Genomic DNA, 18,538 nt, shown 5'->3' on the forward strand with positions numbered 1-18,538 from the left:
GACATGAAACATAAACTTGGAGATGTAAATATATGCTCTTTGTATTACAGTTACTTTACCTGCAGCTATTTTATTGAAAGACCATCCCAATTCACCAACTTCTTTTCTATACCATTTACCTCTCTAAGTCTTACTTTATTCAACTATTCAGATTTGATTAACTCCTAAAGGATTACTTTGTCCACTGTTTAATGACTTCTGGCTCATCTAAATTCTGCATATGTCTTTTCAACCTTTAATCTCAGAAGTCTGTCAGCTGCTACTGGTAGTCAATATACCTGTGAACTTAAAGATCTTGAAATCAAACTGTATCTCTGTAATCTCTTTTTGCATGACTTCTACCTTACTGTAATACAAGGGAAAAAATTCACTCTAGTCAATAAAAAAAAAAAAAAACAAAAAATAAACCCCAAATGATATAACAGTTTGAACACACTAGAAAAAGCATTCTTATTTTTTTAAGACAACTTTTTTGTTCTTTGGGAATTAAAAAATTAAACAGCCAAACTTAATTACATTTAGAATACGAGAAGCCCAAGATTTTAAAACAATCTCAGTTTAAAGATAAAGTGCTTTAGATTTTGAATGATTTTAAAAGGAAAAATACTGATAAGTACATAATACCTGTTTCAAAATATATTTATATGATATTCAGAAAATGCTCCGCATCTTAAAGTAATAATTTGAAGTAACCATGCATAAGACTCAAAGCAAAACAATTCTATCAAATGCTCTAGATATTTAAAATTCAAACATTTACTCTTATTTGAGGATAGAGAGAGTTTTTGAAACTAAAGTATACCAACCTTTCAGAAATCTGAGTTTTTCCATCTAATCTGAGGTACCTATGCTGATGATGTTTTAAGAGAACCTCTAAAATATCCAGCATCATGGTAAACTGGCTAAATAACACAACTCTATCACCCTGTGAAAATACATATATGGATTAGACACATGGAAAGTAAAATTATAAGTATCTAATGATCAACTGCTTCTTTAATAAAAATCAAGCAATCATAACTAAGGTAAAATTCTCATTTTAGATTACACGTAAATTACCTTAATTTCTAAACTTCAGATCTAAAATTTAATTCTCAGTTTTGATTTTTAAGGACAGTTCATGGATACTACTACTTGGATTGTGATCTTATAAATTTAAGCTATTTCACACATAAATTGTAGGATTAAATAACCATTTAACATAGTAACTTCAAAATACTAACTCTGAAGCAATCATACAGATTGTCACCTATGAAATAATGACAAGATTTTTTAAAAACATCAATATAGATGTATTCTACTAATTTCTGTTTTTCTTTTTGAGGCTTGACAGAGGAAAAGTAATCAGGAAAATATATGCTCAAATACAGTGGATTCCCCTTATCCATGGGGGATACATTCCAAGACCCCCAGTGGATGCCTGAAAACATAATACTGAACCTTATATATACATACTTTGCTTTTTTTCCCCTACACATATGTACTTTTTCACTTAAAGGCAGCACTTTACGGCTTCTCTTTGCCATGTCCAAATTGCCAACATCACCACTCCTGAACAATGTGGCCATTAATAAGTAAAATAAGGGTTACCTGAACACAAGCACTGTGATATCGTGACAGTCAATCTAATAACTGAGAGGGCTACTAAATGACTAATGGGCAGATAGTGTATACAATGTAGATATGGACAAAGCAGTGATTCAGGACGGGGATGGGAAAGCACAAGATTTCATCATCAAACTGAGAGTTGCTTATTTCCGGAATTTTCCATTTAATATTTTAGGATCACATTTGACTGTCGGTAACTAAAACCAAGGAAAATGAAAGAGCAGCTAAGGGGACATTACTACATATCCAAAAATTGCTAGTTTCAAAACACTAGTTTCTACAAGAATAAAGAATAGATTAAAATATAGATTAAAACTTTAAGAAAGTTAAATCATGCCAGAACTGTTTTAAAGAAGTTTAACTTATTGGGAAAATATAAAAGGAGTGACATTCTTCTTTAATACCTTCTGTTTCAATTCAGACAAGATGCGTCCTAAAGCTCGGAATTTTCCAGAATCTAAAATCAAGTCCATGTCTAACTGGAAGTTATTAATGTGTCGATATTGTTTACAAAGTACATGTAATTCAAAGTCTGTCATAACCTCCATATCTTCAAAGATCAGGTCAGGGTTAGCTTCACAATGTGTAGGTTCCTCAAAGCAAAACAAGAGAAAACAATACACACACTTCAAAATGAAGATAATTTATAATATGATCAGAACAATCTAATAAAATTGTTCACATCTGATAAAATATCTAAATCATAGAACATTTAGTGTGAAAGATTTAGCAAAGAAAATTTATATTCATTTAGGTAAAATAAAGGGAGAAAAGTACTTACATTTTAGAGTTAACATATTAAAATATGTACAGATGAAATAATGTGGGGAATTTAGTTCAAAATAATCCTGAGGAGGGATCTAGATGGAACAAGAGTAGTGTTATCCTGTGTACTGTTAATGGGACTGCAAATAGCCAATGGATGGAGATGCCTCGAAAAACTAAAAATAGAACTGCCATAAAACCCAGTAATTCCACTTCTGGGTATATTCCAAAGAAAATGAAAACACCAATTCGAAAAGATAAATGCACCTCTATGTTCGCTGCAGCATTATTTATAATAGCCAAGATAGGGAGCAACCTGAATATCCTCAACAGATGAATAAATTAAGAAGATATGGTACATATGTGCAATGGAATATTACATAGCAATAAAATGAATAAAAGCTTGCCATTTGCAACAACATGGATGGACCTAGAGGGTATTATGCTAAGTGAAATAAATCAAACAGAGAAAGACAAATATCATATTGTTTCACTGATATTTGGAACCTAAAAAAATAAAACAAAGGAACAAACAAAACAAAAACAGACTCACAGAAACAGAGACCAAAGGGATAGCTGACAGAGGGGAGGGAGATAGGGAGATGGGTAAAAAAGGTGAAGGTGAATATAGTCAATAATAATGTGATAAGTTTGCATAGTAACAGGTTATTAGAATTAGTGGGGTGATCACATTGCAATGTTTAAAAATGTCAAATCACTCTATTGTACACCTGAAACAAATACAACACTAAATACCAGCTCTACTTAAATAAACAAATAAATAAGAAACAAGGAGTGGTGTCATTCCAGATAACTGTAGAAAATGTATGAAGGTTATATGTGCAGAGAATGTCATTACACAATTCTCTCTACATTTACAAGTTTGAAATTTTCTATAAGTTTTAAATAATATTAAAAAATTTTTTTAAAACAAGTGGTTCATTCAACACAAAGACCTATAAGGAGAAATAAGGGTAGGTGCTAAGAGAGAATGAGGCAAAAATAAAGAATAATGGCTAAAACTATAGACAAAGTACAACAGGAAGAAATAAAATGAAGAAAATAATTGGAGAAAAACGACTCACTACCCAAGTCATAAAATCTGAGGAATTTTTTGGTAGAAATAAACAAATAAAGAAGTATATTATGAGGTCTAGAGTGAGAGTTGGTAACTTTTTTTTTTTTTTTGTAAAGGGCCAGATAGTAAATATTTTAGGCTCTGTAGGCGAAATGGGATGTTTTGCAACCATTCAACTCTGCCCTTGTTTTAAGACAGCAGTCTCAGACAATATGGAGACAAAAAGGGTATGGCTGTATTAGAATAAAACTTTATTTATAAAAATAGACACTGATTGGCCCCAAGGCCATAGTTGCAAAATTATCTTGAAATCTGTCTTAAAAATGTTTTCCTTAAATATGTGGTTGAAAGGTTAATATGCTCATTAGGTTCGATGGTCTGAATTCTAGCCTCATGTTTAATCTCATGTTTAATAGTGTTAATAAAGCATAGTGTTAGCACAAGCTGAAATCCTTACCTTTAGCATAAGCTGAGACATTTCCTTGAGTTTTTCAGCTGTGTAATATTGGCGATGTAATAAAGGATGATTGGCCATTTTTCTCAATTGCATCATGACATTGCACATTTCTGTGTTTTTTTCTGTGATCCAAAGAGTACATATTAAAAAAAAATAAAACCTGATAATTGTTTGTTGAAATATATCTTTATGCAAACAAAGAGTTTTAAAATTATTTCTTCAAATTCTGACTAATTTTTTAAAAGTAAATCCCACTATAATATGACTAAACAAAATGCAGCCCCAATACAGGATTATTTTTCATATAATATTGTGAAAATCAGATTATACCCAAGTTATTGATAGATTTTTTCAATCTGTTGAAAAGACCCAAATAGAGTTGTTCCTGTTCCTCTGACATTGTACACAACTCAATTTGATCTTTCTTAGGGGGCAGCTGCTTGAGAACCTGAGAAAGGAAAACAGTTTAAGTAAATCATTCAAACAAAGAGGAAAATAGATTTTTCAAAAAACAATCATAATGAAAAAATGCACATAAGTTACCTCATCTTTTACTCTTCTGAGAATAAATGGTTTTATAATTTGTTTTGCGTGTGCTATTCTCTCCTTTTCATATATACTTTGCTCATCTGCTGATTTCTAAGTAAAATAGAAACATCGTTTTAGAAATTATTCATTTAAATGATCACAACAATATTATACAACACGAAAATCTCCCTCACTATAATATGAGTTATCCTCCACAGAAACTCAATTCATTCTAGCTAGAACTTCACAATGGAATTCTGGGCTATAATTACTTCTTAGAGCTCCATATGTACTTTCAGGTTTCATAAGATGTAATCATGTATTCTGCTGAGGTAATAAAATTGAACTGTACTAAGTTAGTTTTCAGAAGTCATTAACTGATGAGTCATTACTGATTACCTACAGAACTCTCATGGAAAAGTATGTATGAGAAAGAGAGACAGAGAAAAGGGGCATGGGAGAAGAGGTAAGGGGGATGAGAGAGAGAGGAAGAGGGGAGGGAGGAGAGGAAAAGGGGAAGAGAATTTATATTTATTTGTGGAAAACAGCCCTGAAAGAAAGCTAGTACAGGTTATACAAATCATGTGGTCTAAAAAATGGGGATAGTGCTGGAGCACATTTCCTTTTCACCAAAGACAGAACTGTATTCCCCTGGGCTGGAGCTGAAACTGAAACACTGATGACACTCCACTGATGACATCCCACTGGAGTGGGCCGACCAGAGCAGAGGTGTCCAGCCAGACATGAGCCTCGTCCCAGGGCACCTCGCAGCCATGCTATGCTGCTTCATAACTGAGCTGTAACTACTGAGCTGTTCCACAACCACGCTGTTTTCACAGCTATGCTGTATCACACTTGGGCTGTTTGCACTGAATAAAGTTCAGTTTCCACCACTCCCCACCCTCCAAAGATGAGGACAGTTCTATCTAAAACCTGTTCATTTTAGAGAATTAAAGAAGCAGAATTTTATTCTAAAATGTGAAGGAGACCTCTATATTCTCTGATCTGCTAGGACAACAAGTGGGAAAGAATACATTAGTAAAAGTTTAAAGGGCAGTTAATTTGCAGTGGAAGAATATCACAAACTATATGCGATATGGGAGAAAGTTAAGAATCTATATAAATGCTGCTGTACTAGAAAATATGGGAGTTCTTGAAGAGTATACTGTGCTTTTTCTAAGCAACAGGGAGAAAATAAGATTTTCTTCTAAATAGGAATTCTTTACTGTAACTTTTAGAAAGTACTTTTGTATTTATGAACTTTTATTTCAAAGCATATGTTCAGTATAGGATATTCAACTTTTGCCCAGTTCTACAGTTTACCTATAAATAAATGCTACTGATTTACCTAATTTTAATAAAGACACAATGATCAGAGATTTTCCTTACATATTACATATCTCAGCTTTCCACTGATTTAAAATTGCCACTCTTCAGAAAATTAAGATATTTTAAAGACCAGAACTTTTAGACAGTAATTTCGGAAGTCTAATTCATTTCCCGTTGTATTCTGGCTGGCTACCTAATTCATCTATCAACTGCTAAAATTTATTTCATAGTGTGTATGCACCATGAAAACAAGAAAAAGACAAAATAGAAAAATGACCCAGGTAAAACACAAAGTAACATTTGGGAAAAAATGTACATTTATGCTTACTGTCTTAGAAGAAAACATTCTTCGTATTTCACTGGTGCTACTACTAAACATGTGTGGCATAACAAAATTCAACAGTGACATGAGTTCTAACAGATTATTCTGTACAGGCGTGCCTGTGAGCAGCAAACGGTTATTTGCCTGTGAATGAAAGTAAAGTTAAAATTACTTTAAAAAAAAAATTAGAGTCACACCCTTCTTTGTCTACCCTCCTCAGTGGAAGAGAAAAAATTTAAAACCATTATTAATAATGCGACACTGTGATCGAAGATTAGCAATTTAGAAAAATTATCATCTATTGTGCTTTAAGGTAGAATGAATAAAACTAATGGTTTCATTTTATAAGTAGGTAACTTACATCCTCAGATTACTTTTATGAGGTAATGAAAGTAGATTAAATTTGATATTCATACAGTTTTTCATACAGGACAGGGGAGAGTAAATGAGGTTCATGAACTACAAATCACTTTTTCATCTTTAATGGGTTACAGAAAATAGCAAAGATCAAGTAAAAGAGGCCAAATGGCTCACAAAGTATGAAATAGTTCCTATTTGGCCCGTTACAGAAAAAGTTTGCAGACCCTGATATAAAATACTATATACATTGAAATATATAATTTAAAATTTTATAATTAGAAACATTCACAAAACACTCTCTTACATTAATTGTCATAAGGTGCTGGTAGCGAATGGAGCCCATATTCTTCAGCATATGGCCCTCATCGAAAATTGCGTAATTAAGTTTTAGTCGCCGAAAGAGACTGCGATCATCAGAACTGCTGATTGCACAATTATACCTGTCACCAAAAAAAAAAAAGAAAAGAATAGAAAATTTCTGAAGTTATACCTTTAAGGGCCTGGGCGCTAGTCATATTTAATGCTTTGTAAACTTATTTTTATTTATACATTTTTAATAGCCAGTATGTAAAAGATACCACTAAGACACAGTTAGTACTCAAATAAATACTGATGTACTTGTATCTAATAATTAATGATGTACATGTAACCAAGTTATGAAAGCTGCCATGTGTAGTTAAAAGAAAATTTAAATGTTATAATGTAATCAACTTCTACACACCTAAAAAGAGGCCAACTTTACTACAATTTATGTAATCTGCACTTGGTATACTCTTTGCTTCAGGAACTGTTATATTTTAAGAAATAACAAAAAAAAGAACATTAAGCTAAGATGTTTCTGTAGAGAACATAACACTACTGTATTAAATTAGTAGAAGAAATCTAAGAATTAACAGTTAAGAGTGGCTAGTAGTACAACACTATATATACAAATGGAGTACATTTTATTAAGAATTTTGAATGCATTCTTTTAATCATGGCCTCCTACAGAAGTGGTGGAGAGAAATAATAATCAAATACTGACAGTTAATATGAAACTTGAAATAACCTATATAATAAACCCAACATGAGGGAATTAAGTTCTCTGATAGATATTTATGTCAAATAGCTACTAAGTAATGATTAAGTTATTCAGTTCTATTTTCCATCCCAATTTCTATTCTAACTTTAATTTTTTAGAGAGTGATATTTCATGTATTTACTATTCTTATTTATAAGTTAGAAATATTAAAAACCATCTTGATGGAATACTTTAAATGTTACTTTATAATTACTTTTAAAAATGCCTTTTTTTTTTTTAAAGGAAACTATTTAAGAATAGTTGGTATATAATACTGTATTAGTTATATTAGTTTCAGGTGTACAACAGTGATTCAACATTTTTATACCTAACAATGTGATTAACTAATTCTAGTAATCAACTGTCACCATGCAAACTTATCACATTATTATTTATATCTTCCTTCACCCTTTTTAACCCATCCCCCTACCCCTTTGGACTGTTTGAGTCTGCTTTTGTTTCTTTTTTCAGATTCCACATATAAGTGAAACCATATGGTATTTATGTTTCTCTGATTTCACTTAGCATAGTGAAATAAATAGGATCCTTTAAGTCCATACATGTTGTTGCAAATGGCAGGATTTCATTATTTAATATTACTGCATAATATTCCATTGTACATGTAAACCACATTTTTTTTATCCATTTACTTATCAATAGACACCTAGGTTGCGTCCATATCTTGGCTATTGTAAACAATGCTACGATGAACATAGGTGTACATCTTTTTGTATTAAATGTTTTTTCTTTGGATAAATACCCAGAAGTGGAATTTATGAGTCACAGAATAGATCTTTCAGTTTTTTTGAGGTATCTCCATACTATTTTTCATAGGAGCTGCACCAATTTGCAGTTCTGAGGGTCTCTTTTTCTCCACATCCTCGCCAAACATGTTATTTGTTGATTTTTTGATAACAGCCATTCTGACTGGTGTGAAGTGGTATATCATTGTGGTTTTAGTTTGCATTTCTCTGATGATTAGTGATGTTGAGCTTCTTTTCATATGTCTGTTGGCCATCTGTGTGTCTTCTTCAGAGAAATGTCTTTTCATGTTCTCTGCCCACTTTTGATTCTTTCTTTGTTATTGAGTTGTATGAATTCAAATGTTACTTTAACTGAAGAATGTTATGATAGTGGACATAACCTTTTTATAATCACTGTCAGTGAGTCACCTGAGGTACTAGCAAAAAACTGCTATCTTGGTGTTATACACCAAACTGAAAAATGCCTGAATCCTCATCGTAAGTTCTTCCATTACTTTAGTTGCACAGTTCTTAGCATACTTTCCTTTATAGTACTAATAATATTTTTAAAATCTTTTTTAAAACTTCGAGGGCTGCACAAAACTTCTTCCCCCAAAATTTTTTTTCTCAATACTTACGTGGTCACAATTACATTGTATTCTTCATATTTACTATGAATGTTATATCTTATCTGTTTACGTTCTTCTTGAGAACCTAGAATTTAAAAGTAATATATACTTATTGATTTTACTTATTGTACTTATTTGTACATGTTAGGACTCTAAAGAAATTTCCAAAGTTAAAAGCAAAAGGACATATTCTTACCATAGTAACAGAGCACCTTTAAAGTGGGGCACCATAAATTAACTTCCCTTAACCAGTTATCTATGAAACAAAAGAGATATTAACTTGTATCTGCTAAAACAAGGTATCTGTATGCAGTAAAATGAACACTTTATAAAGTTTAACAAGTTTTGCCCAAAAATTATTTTTATAAAATAATACAAGGTGATTTTAAAAATCACAGACCGTTCACAATTTTACTCCTGATGATTACTACGATTTCGAGGTCTTGAGGTAGCATCAAAATAAAAGGCAGAGAACCATTTTTTATATTATAGATGACTACTAATTGCTAATTTAAAGAGACATTTTTTTTGGGTTACATTCATACATACATACATTCTCATACTCTATTCAACATCCAATGAACTGAACGAGAATGAGATAGTAATTTGAGTGGGGATAAAGTGCATACTTTGACTCAGTAAATGTCTAATTATAAATTTAAACGAACTTAGTTTCTTTCAGTTACTCATTAAAACAATTTACAAGAAAACAAAACAATCTTATCAAACGGTTCTTGATCTATAATAATTGACATATCTGAGTTATTTTCTTTAAAAAAGACTTCTAGAACAGTCACATACATACTAAGAAATCACACACACACAGCTTTTCTCCTCCCTATGTAAAATAGTATACAGTCAAGTATGGTTGTCCACAGTATCACATACCTATAGTTGATGCTGGAACAACAATCAAATGAGGACCTTTATTACTCTCCTGATACAGGTATGCCAGGAATGCAATGGCTTGAATAGTTTTTCCTAGGCCCTAAAAATAAAAGTTCAAAACACAATATATGAAATGTAAAAACAAACAAACAAAAACCCCCAAATATTAAGAAATACAAAAGGAAAAGAAAATATTTCCAGTTTTATTTGATTCCCCACATGCAACTTTTATAAGAATTGCCACTATGTTTTCATTTTTCAATGGCAGATAAAGCAAATCTCCAAATGAAACTTCAACTTAGTTTAATGAGCAAAATGTATAATAACTGTTAATTAATGTGACATACATTAATATACAAAGACCTTTGCCTTGCACGTAAAGGATGTAATTTTGGTAACTGTTTATATAAAGCAATATTTAATACATAATGCATGGATTGAGGTCGATGTTCCAATGACTAACTGGAGGTGAACATAAGCCTATACTATTACTAGACAATTCCACTCTTAAGAATATATTCAAGAGATATGAGAGCATATGTCCACAAAAAGACTTCAGTAAGAATGTTTACAGTTTTATTGTAACAGCCAAAACCTGGAACTAACCTAAATTTTCATCAACAGGAGAATGGCTAAACAAGTTGCAACATATTTATACCATGGACTACTAAATGGCAAAAAACCCCAACAAACCTACTAATACATATAAAAACACAGATGAATCTCAGTAATGGCGTTGCATCAAAAAATGCAGAAACAAACAGTAATACTCAATGTTCTATTTATATAAAGTTCAAATTCAGAAAAAATTATCATGGTCATAGGTATCAAAATGGTAGTGGTAATGATTGAAAAAAAGCATGAGGGAACTTTCTGGGATGATGAAAATGTTGATCTGGGAGGAGGTCACATGGGTGATCATATATGTAAAAAGTCACTAGACTGAACATTTGTGCATTTTACTGCAAGTAAATTATACATCAATAAAGTGAGTTTTTGTTCTGTTTTGTTTTAAGGTTACTGAGGAGGTTTAGCTCCTCAGGGGAGCTAAATATTACCATCTGTTAAGAACTGAATCCTCCCTCCCAAATTCATGTGTTAAAACCCCAACTCCCAATGTGACTATTTCCAAGATAGGGTCTTTAAGGAGGTAATTAAGGTTAAATGAGACCACAAGGGTAGGGACCCAATCCTCATCTTAAAAGAAGAGAAACACTAAGGATGTATGCACACAAGAGAAAAAGCCATGTGAAGACACACAGCAAAAAGGTGGCCATCTACAAATTTCAGAGTGGCCTCAGGAGAAAATCAATCTTGCCAACACCTTGATCTTAGACATTTAGCTTCCAGAACTTCCAGAGATTAATTTGTTCTTAAAGCCACCCAGTCTTTGATACTGTTATAGCAAACTTAGCAGACTAAGACATTAACTTATCATAAATATTGTCCTTTATAGGTTACAGAAAATTTCACATAATATACCTCATTTGATACCAAATATAATCTCAATATAGAAATTACCTACATTGTGTTAATATTGGCTCTGAGAGATTAGGTTATTTGGTAAGGAGCAAACAGCCCATGAAAAACAAAATTGGGACACAAAACCCAAATTTGATTCCCAAGTCTAGTTTTCCTACAAGTGTAATGTTCTACATTCTGTATCTAATTTCTGTAACTATTCAGAAATCTTGTATATATTCTTCACTTTTCTATCAGACAAAGAGCATCTTTGCTTTAATGGTAATATGATGTATGGAAATAGTCATAGTACTAAAGATTACTAGACGCTAACCAGAGAACAGAAATCACTGTCACTGTTAATTTTTATTTTGGAAATCTAATAAACAATGTAACATGTATGTATTCAATTAACATTTTCTCCACTGAACATGATTCATTTTTAATAAACACTTTTTAAAAAAAGTATAGCTGTAAGAAGGTAGGTAAGGTTAAATGTCAAGTTTCTATGTGACAATATCTGAACTATTGGCTGTAATAAACTTCCCAAGTTTAGTTCAAGCAAATGTGATTTGGAAAAGAACAGAAACTCGAGAGATATCTAATACAAATAAAATGGCTAAAATGATGTTGACAATGTTGCTGATAAATGTGTGAATTTATTTACTGACAAAGAGGTATCTATGAGAAATTTTAAGGGCAGCTACAGAAAAGCAAATACAGTACAATCTCATTTAGTATTTTACATATATATACGCATATATTAGACATACTTATTAATTTGATAATCAGATAGACAAGAAACCTCTTTGTATTGGGGGCTAGTGAAGAGGCTAGAGCTAAAACAAGGAAACAGAAAATTGGGAAGGGTAAAAGGGGTTAAAGATACTGAGGTGAGAGCAGTAAACTACATAGTCAAAGGAAATTTTCATTTTTAAATGACAGCAAGGATGCCTTTTAATGACAAATCCTAGAAATAGAGTACTACTTACCATTTCATCTGCCAAAATGCCATTAAGTCCATGTTTATGTACCAATGCCAACCAATTCAAACCAACCTTCTGATAGGGCTTGAGTGATAAACTGATAAAGAGAGAGTTAATAATTATTAAAGATTTATACTATTAGTTTTCACTACTAGTTTCTGACATGAGGTTTAGGTTTACAATACACACAAAACTGAAATACCTAGGTCTAGTCTTACCTTTTAACTTACTGTTATGAGACATTTACACGTAAGAAAATGAGCCCAAAACATAATATTTTTTTCATCTTGTCAAATTTTATTCTGTATTTGTTGATTTATTTCTTCTGGTAATAAGGATAAAAAAAAAATTCCCATATTCGGTCATAATGTAATGCCACCAAATTAACTTAATTCCAAAAGTGATCAGAGTATTAACTATAACATATTACTAAGCTATTATTTATACTAGAAAATTGTATTGTACTCATTTCAATTTTAACACATTATGGAACTTAAACAGGACAAAAATGAAAGCATAATTTGCTACTTTGCCAGGCTGATTTAATAAATAATAAACACTTTCTGAATGGATGCCAATCACCTCTAATGTCAGTGGTACATATAATTCTGAAGCATGTATGTATTTATGTTTGAACTATGTAGAAATGTAAATTTGAGAGACATCAACAAACATCAATAAGTAGAAAGCAGCAGACAAGTGTCAAAAATCTTATATAATTTGCAACCTAGTAAATAGACAACCCTTGAGAATAACTTGTTTAGAAGGTAAATATGGGGGTTTATAATGGATGAAAGCGACAGTGTTTTCTAAAAGTTCAAGTGTTTAAAAACTAATAGCAGTTATTTAATGACATCTATTATATGTAGGTATACAAAGATATTTTCAAATATCACCTCGTTTAACCTTTCAACATCCTATAAAGGTAGCTGATATAATCATTTTAACATGAAAAAACCTGAGGCTTACTAATTTGCTTGACTGTTGCTTAGCTACAAAGTGTATGGCTAAAGTTTTAACTCAGGAAGTCTATTTCACTTGTAAGCTATTCTCACACTCATAAGGACAGCAAACACTCCATTTAACATGCAAATCTAGGACAAGGCCATGCCTCCCATTCCCCAGCTTTTAACCTGACCCTTTAATTTCCTGTTACACATGTTCTATCTGCCTACAAGGAGGGGAGGGGTCTGGACATAGCTATGGCAGTAATCAATGGTTAAGGGGTCAGATTCTGAAATCAAGAAACCTTAATTAGAACAGGAGTAAAAAGGTAGGGTAGAATGATAGCCATTTAAAATCAGAATCTATGTTTCAATTGCGGGGTAGGCAATCTATAAAACATTTCTCATTAGAAAAAAATTAAAAGTATAGGTAGGAAAAAATCAGCAGTATTGCTGAAGTCTTTACTATTCAGTTTTTAAAATGTCTTCCTTCTTGGCCAAAATAATTTCGATGCCACTACAAAAATAATAATACAACATATTATCAAAGATATTTTAACTTCCAGATACAAATAAATTCTTTCTACTACAGTAGTGGTGACAATAAATGCTAGTATTGAAATGTTTATCATATTTGAGATACTACACTATGGGCTTTACATGCATTATTACTTCATTTAATCTACATTATAAAGTAGATACTATTCTTATTCCCATTTCACAGGCGAGAAGTTCCCTGGGACTCAATGAAGTAACCTGTCCAAGGTCACATAGCTATTTAAATCCATGTGTGCAGTGGCACAGCCAGCATCCAACCTAGGTCTGATCCAGCTGTTAGCCCCTAACCACTAAACAGTAAACATGAAAGAATTCTCTCTCTGACCCACTCACTCTGTGGTCAAAACTGAGTTTTCTATTATTTTTGAGTACTTTACAATGTCTCAGTCACCCCACATGCATAAGGTTCACATTCCATGAAAATGATGAAACTTGATGAGACAGGCGTATTACATCACTTATAAATGTATCCAAGTGCCAACATGCTATCCCAATGTAAATCACAAAGAGCCAAGAAATATTCTTAACACAGAAAAATTACCGAATTTCTCCATTACCAACACATGTTGAGAAACAAGTCTATTAAAATTCTTCGCTAAACATAAAACTTATAAAAAGAAATGAGGAAATTTTGAGAAGCATCTACTACATATAATTTTTTCATCCAAATAAAATTATTTCATCCATAATCAAAATGCAGCTCTGGTAGCTGTTTTGATCAGGACATTAAATAACTTTGATATATTAAAATCTTTGTTTTAAAGTATTTCTCTATGTGTATTTGCTCCTCTGCTAGATTTAGCTAAATTAAAAGCAATTTTCTGTTGCTAAGTATCACAATAGTGCTGCCTATCAGATTCCCTTTTCTGAATATAAAAGGATCAATGAAAATGTAGTTTGGACAAAGACTTTTAAATCCAATTCACTTGTTATGACTAATTTTTAAAATGGGGCAGCTGTGATCTTTTTCTAGGAGGCTCTAATATTTAGGTACTATCTAATCATACCTCATTTATTTTGATATTCTATAGTTTTCTAAGATTTTCATGCCTGCATAGGTAGAATGCATAATTTGCCAGGGTTACCCAAATAGTAAGGACTACAGACCAGGCATTCTGAATTAGTTAAGTACTCTCTTCTCAATAGGGGACTATAAATATCTTTAAACTGAAAGTTTTCTTACCTCCAAGAAAAAATTATTTAAAAATTTTCTGAGATCATGAAAGTAAATGAGGCAGAACATTGCTTTGAAGTTATTTGTTTTATTAGAAGGTGTGTGTGTGTGTGTGTGTATGTGTGTGTGTGTGTGTGTGTGTGTGTCCATCCAGAGTTACTACGATTTCTTTTCTAAATGAAAATTAAATTGGGTTTAAATCTCTGATCAGAGAAACTTACAAAAAGAAATGAAATAATTTTGAAAGGTAAGAAAGTCTTGAAACAGAAACAACAGGAGTACATATGACATGCTAAATTTGAGTTTAAAATGCAGAAATACAGAGCTAGACAGACTGGTTTGAAATAATTCATATGAAACAGATTAGGGATACTAGTTGACCAAAAGTTACATCCCTTAAGTGTGACATGGCTGCTGAAAATACTACAACATTGTCTTGTGCTAATACTAGTATCCAAACTTCTGAAATATTTGTATCATAGTACTTGGAGTTAGTCAAACCACATCTGCAGTACTGCTTTGCATTCAGACCAGTGTCAAATGGTTTCATAGCCAACTGTTTAGGAAGAGGACAGGGAATCATCCTGTCAAACTGAGGGAGAACAAGATCAGAAGAACCCTGTTAGATTTAGTCCAGAAAAGACAGAACATACATGATTACGTATATTTTATACTGAACATCTGAAAAATCTTTTCAATTAAAACAGTTTAAAGCTGATAAGTTTTAGATAAATTGGTAAAGCTCGAGAGTTGGGTACATCTTTGTAGGAATAAAACAGGATACAAAATGAAGTTTTCTCTCTTTACTCTCATTATATATTTTAACTTTAGGTAATTTTAGTTTTCACATTTTTAAAATAAAGATAATGAATGTAATGGTTTTGAGACACAAGAGAAATTTTATTTTTCCCTGCAAAGATCATAATGTTAACGAGGAGTTATATGTCTATATTTCCATTATCTCTAAAAGGCAATTTTTCTTCTAATTTGTATAAATTTGTAAAAGGAAAATAAACAGTTAATATTCATTTTACTTCAAAGTAAACTTTGCTACAAAGAATTTGTTAAGAGAAAGCACGATAACTTATCAGCATAGTCTAACATTTTCCTCTGTGCTAATAAATTTTTTCCCGAGGCAAGGAAACTACTTTAAATTTCTATATACTAAGCAGCCATGATGCCCGGCCAGTATAACAAAATTGCTTGTCCAATTCTAAACATGGCTAAAAACAAAAACCAAGACAACAAATTTCACCCCCTAAAAGTGCATCTAAATAAACTCTAAAGAGACTATATATACAGGTTTTTAGAAGTTGTACTTTGGACTAAATCCAATAAGCACTTTAAAAATCCCAACTTTTCTCATCTATTAATTATTTCATTTAAAAATCCTCAGTCTAATGGAAAGTTTATTACCTGATCATACTATTTACAAGTAACAGGACTTTGTAAATGTTGGTTTGAGAGATAAAATTTTTAAGTGATGCAATAAAGCACTTGATTTTTTAAAATCCAAATTATGATAAAGTAGACTCAACTGGGTAAGTCTTGTAGAGTGAAGAACTCCCCATATCCAATGCTGTAGAACAAGAAGGAGCAGATCCAACTACACTTTTAGGAGATGAATTTGCTGACATGGCCATAGTTCTTTCTATGCAACAGAGAAAAGAGCTTCTTTGTGGGAACTGCATCACGTTTCCCTACACCATCCCATAGCACCCTAGAAGGGCACAGAAAAGATTGTAGCTTACTATTAAAGGCCAGTAACCACACCTTGATTTTTAATTAACCAATGATCAGCAAATATGCTGTGATCATGAACTCAGAAAACTATCAGAAGTAAATAAAATCACCAACTAAGGTAATGAATTTTACTGAGACCCTAGAGCTAATCTTATTAAACCTATCGGAAATATTCTGTACAGATGTAATTCGTTTTAAAAGTAGCATAACAATGCATAGTGTGGACAGACCATAATTCATTCTATTTTCTGATTGTTGGAACTTAGATTGTTTCCATGTTTTTGAAACTATAAATACTACCGTAGTAAACAAGTTTATACCTTTTTACAAAAAAGGTAGTATTCTGAACAGTTCTGAGTCTTCAAACTACTTAAAAATAAATGAACTTTTAAAAGAAGTTCAGAACAATCTCCCCCATGCCAATATCCCAATACCATGCAAAACAGGGGTGTTCACAATTAAATTCTGTTTTAACATGTACTGGCTGTTGAATCAATGTTTTCAAGAAAATAGTTTAGTGTCCATTCGTTGCAAGAATTATGAAAAGGTATTTACTGAAAGTAACAGTTTTAGGGAATATACTTTTTAAAAATGCTTTTTATAATTTTTCCTTATGTAATCTATTTAATGAAAGTATCCTTTTCATTTTGATGTGTTTCTACCCCGAAAAGAGACTTAAAAATCTGGACTTCTGAAATTATTTAAAACATTTTATTGCAGATACAGGATATTTTAATAATTTTATTTTATTAATGATTAAAAAGCTAATATTTATGATATGAGCTAAGACAAATTTTTACATTGATGCAATTAAACAGCTGATTTTTTGAAGTATCAAATTAAAGGGGTAGCTAAAACCACCTTTTTGGTTTCTGTGATTATATATGAAATTATCTGTCATCGGACAAGGAAAACAAAGGATGTAAAAGACCGTGACATTTCCTCTCTCTAGTTTATGAAAGGATGAAATAAAATATCCTGATTGTGGGGAGGAGAAAAAAAATCAATGATAAATAATTCATATACCACTTATGTGCCATTAAAGAAAATCTTGGGTTTTCCTTTAACATTAGTTTTCATCACTTCCACAATTAAGTTCCCTAGACATGATACAGAAATAAATTCAGAAATTTTATACAATTAAGATAAAATAATGAATAAATATGTACAATAAATATTACCTTTGGTTCAGAATGGAGGGTTGGTCTATGTTCCATCCACCTCCATTTCCAGTGAGCATGGTAACTTGTTTTGTCAATTTATTAGAAATGTCTTCACATTTGTTCATAAGCCTTATAACTACATCCCTTTCTTGGATCAGTGTTTTACAGTGCCATATCAAATCTTCTGACAAGCCATTAGTTTTGGACATCTTTGTGAACTAAGACAAAAAGAAAAACAATTTAACAGTTCAGATCTAGTAAACAAAAAGCCAGTATCAATTTCTTTAAGAAGAAAAAATGATTGTTAATTTAAACTTTTACTAATGACCTTAATCAAGTGCTAACAGGACTTGATTCTTCACGTTTACATTTAAATTCCCATGTTCACTTTGATAATCCTACTGTCACCTGAAACTTATTACACTGAAATAACATATCTTTCCCCCCAAAATGCACAATCCCAGGCATGTCACTTTGACCCAGGTAGCTGTTCTCCTATAGAAGAAACTCTAAAGTTATTGATAATGTCTCTTAACAAGTTGTCTTCAAAATCTCAGATTCGCCTTTATTACCAAAGGTGAATACCAAATGTAATAATTGCACACTTCATCTCCTGCCTCTGTTTCATCAATTCCTATGACTATGACACATTACTAATAAGATTAATTTTACTAAAACATACTTCTCCCTATCTATCATCAAAGTACAATCCCTTAAGCTTTCAAAACTCCAAATATTATTT

General features: G+C 31.8%; 1 protein-coding gene across 2 annotated transcripts in view; it reads right to left on the bottom strand.

Annotated features, from left to right (window-relative positions):
• SMARCAD1 (SWI/SNF-related, matrix-associated actin-dependent regulator of chromatin, subfamily a, containing DEAD/H box 1) overlaps nucleotides 1-18,538 on the bottom strand; it is a 63,672-nt gene that overhangs the window by 6,632 nt on the left and 38,502 nt on the right. Inside the window, exons 8-19 of one of the 2 annotated variants that reach the window (XM_023528426.1) lie at nucleotides 17,815-18,014; nucleotides 12,221-12,311; nucleotides 9,768-9,867; nucleotides 9,076-9,135; nucleotides 8,889-8,964; nucleotides 6,752-6,887; nucleotides 6,094-6,231; nucleotides 4,452-4,547; nucleotides 4,239-4,356; nucleotides 3,909-4,030; nucleotides 2,013-2,201; nucleotides 807-925 (exon numbers count right to left, since the gene is read on the bottom strand). In XM_023528426.1, coding sequence (XP_023384194.1) covers nucleotides 807-925; nucleotides 2,013-2,201; nucleotides 3,909-4,030; nucleotides 4,239-4,356; nucleotides 4,452-4,547; nucleotides 6,094-6,231; nucleotides 6,752-6,887; nucleotides 8,889-8,964; nucleotides 9,076-9,135; nucleotides 9,768-9,867; nucleotides 12,221-12,311; nucleotides 17,815-18,014 — 1,445 coding nt within the window. Of the gene's footprint in view, nucleotides 1-806; nucleotides 926-2,012; nucleotides 2,202-3,908; nucleotides 4,031-4,238; nucleotides 4,357-4,451; nucleotides 4,548-6,081; nucleotides 6,232-6,751; nucleotides 6,888-8,888; nucleotides 8,965-9,075; nucleotides 9,136-9,767; nucleotides 9,868-12,220; nucleotides 12,312-17,814; nucleotides 18,015-18,538 lie in introns of both variants that reach the window. The other variant, XM_023528425.1, reaches the window with a different exon arrangement.

The sequence above is a fragment of the Pteropus vampyrus genome, unplaced genomic scaffold (assembly GCF_000151845.1).
Source record: "Pteropus vampyrus isolate Shadow unplaced genomic scaffold, Pvam_2.0 Scaffold25, whole genome shotgun sequence".
In the NCBI taxonomy this organism is placed as follows: Eukaryota; Metazoa; Chordata; class Mammalia; order Chiroptera; family Pteropodidae; genus Pteropus; species Pteropus vampyrus.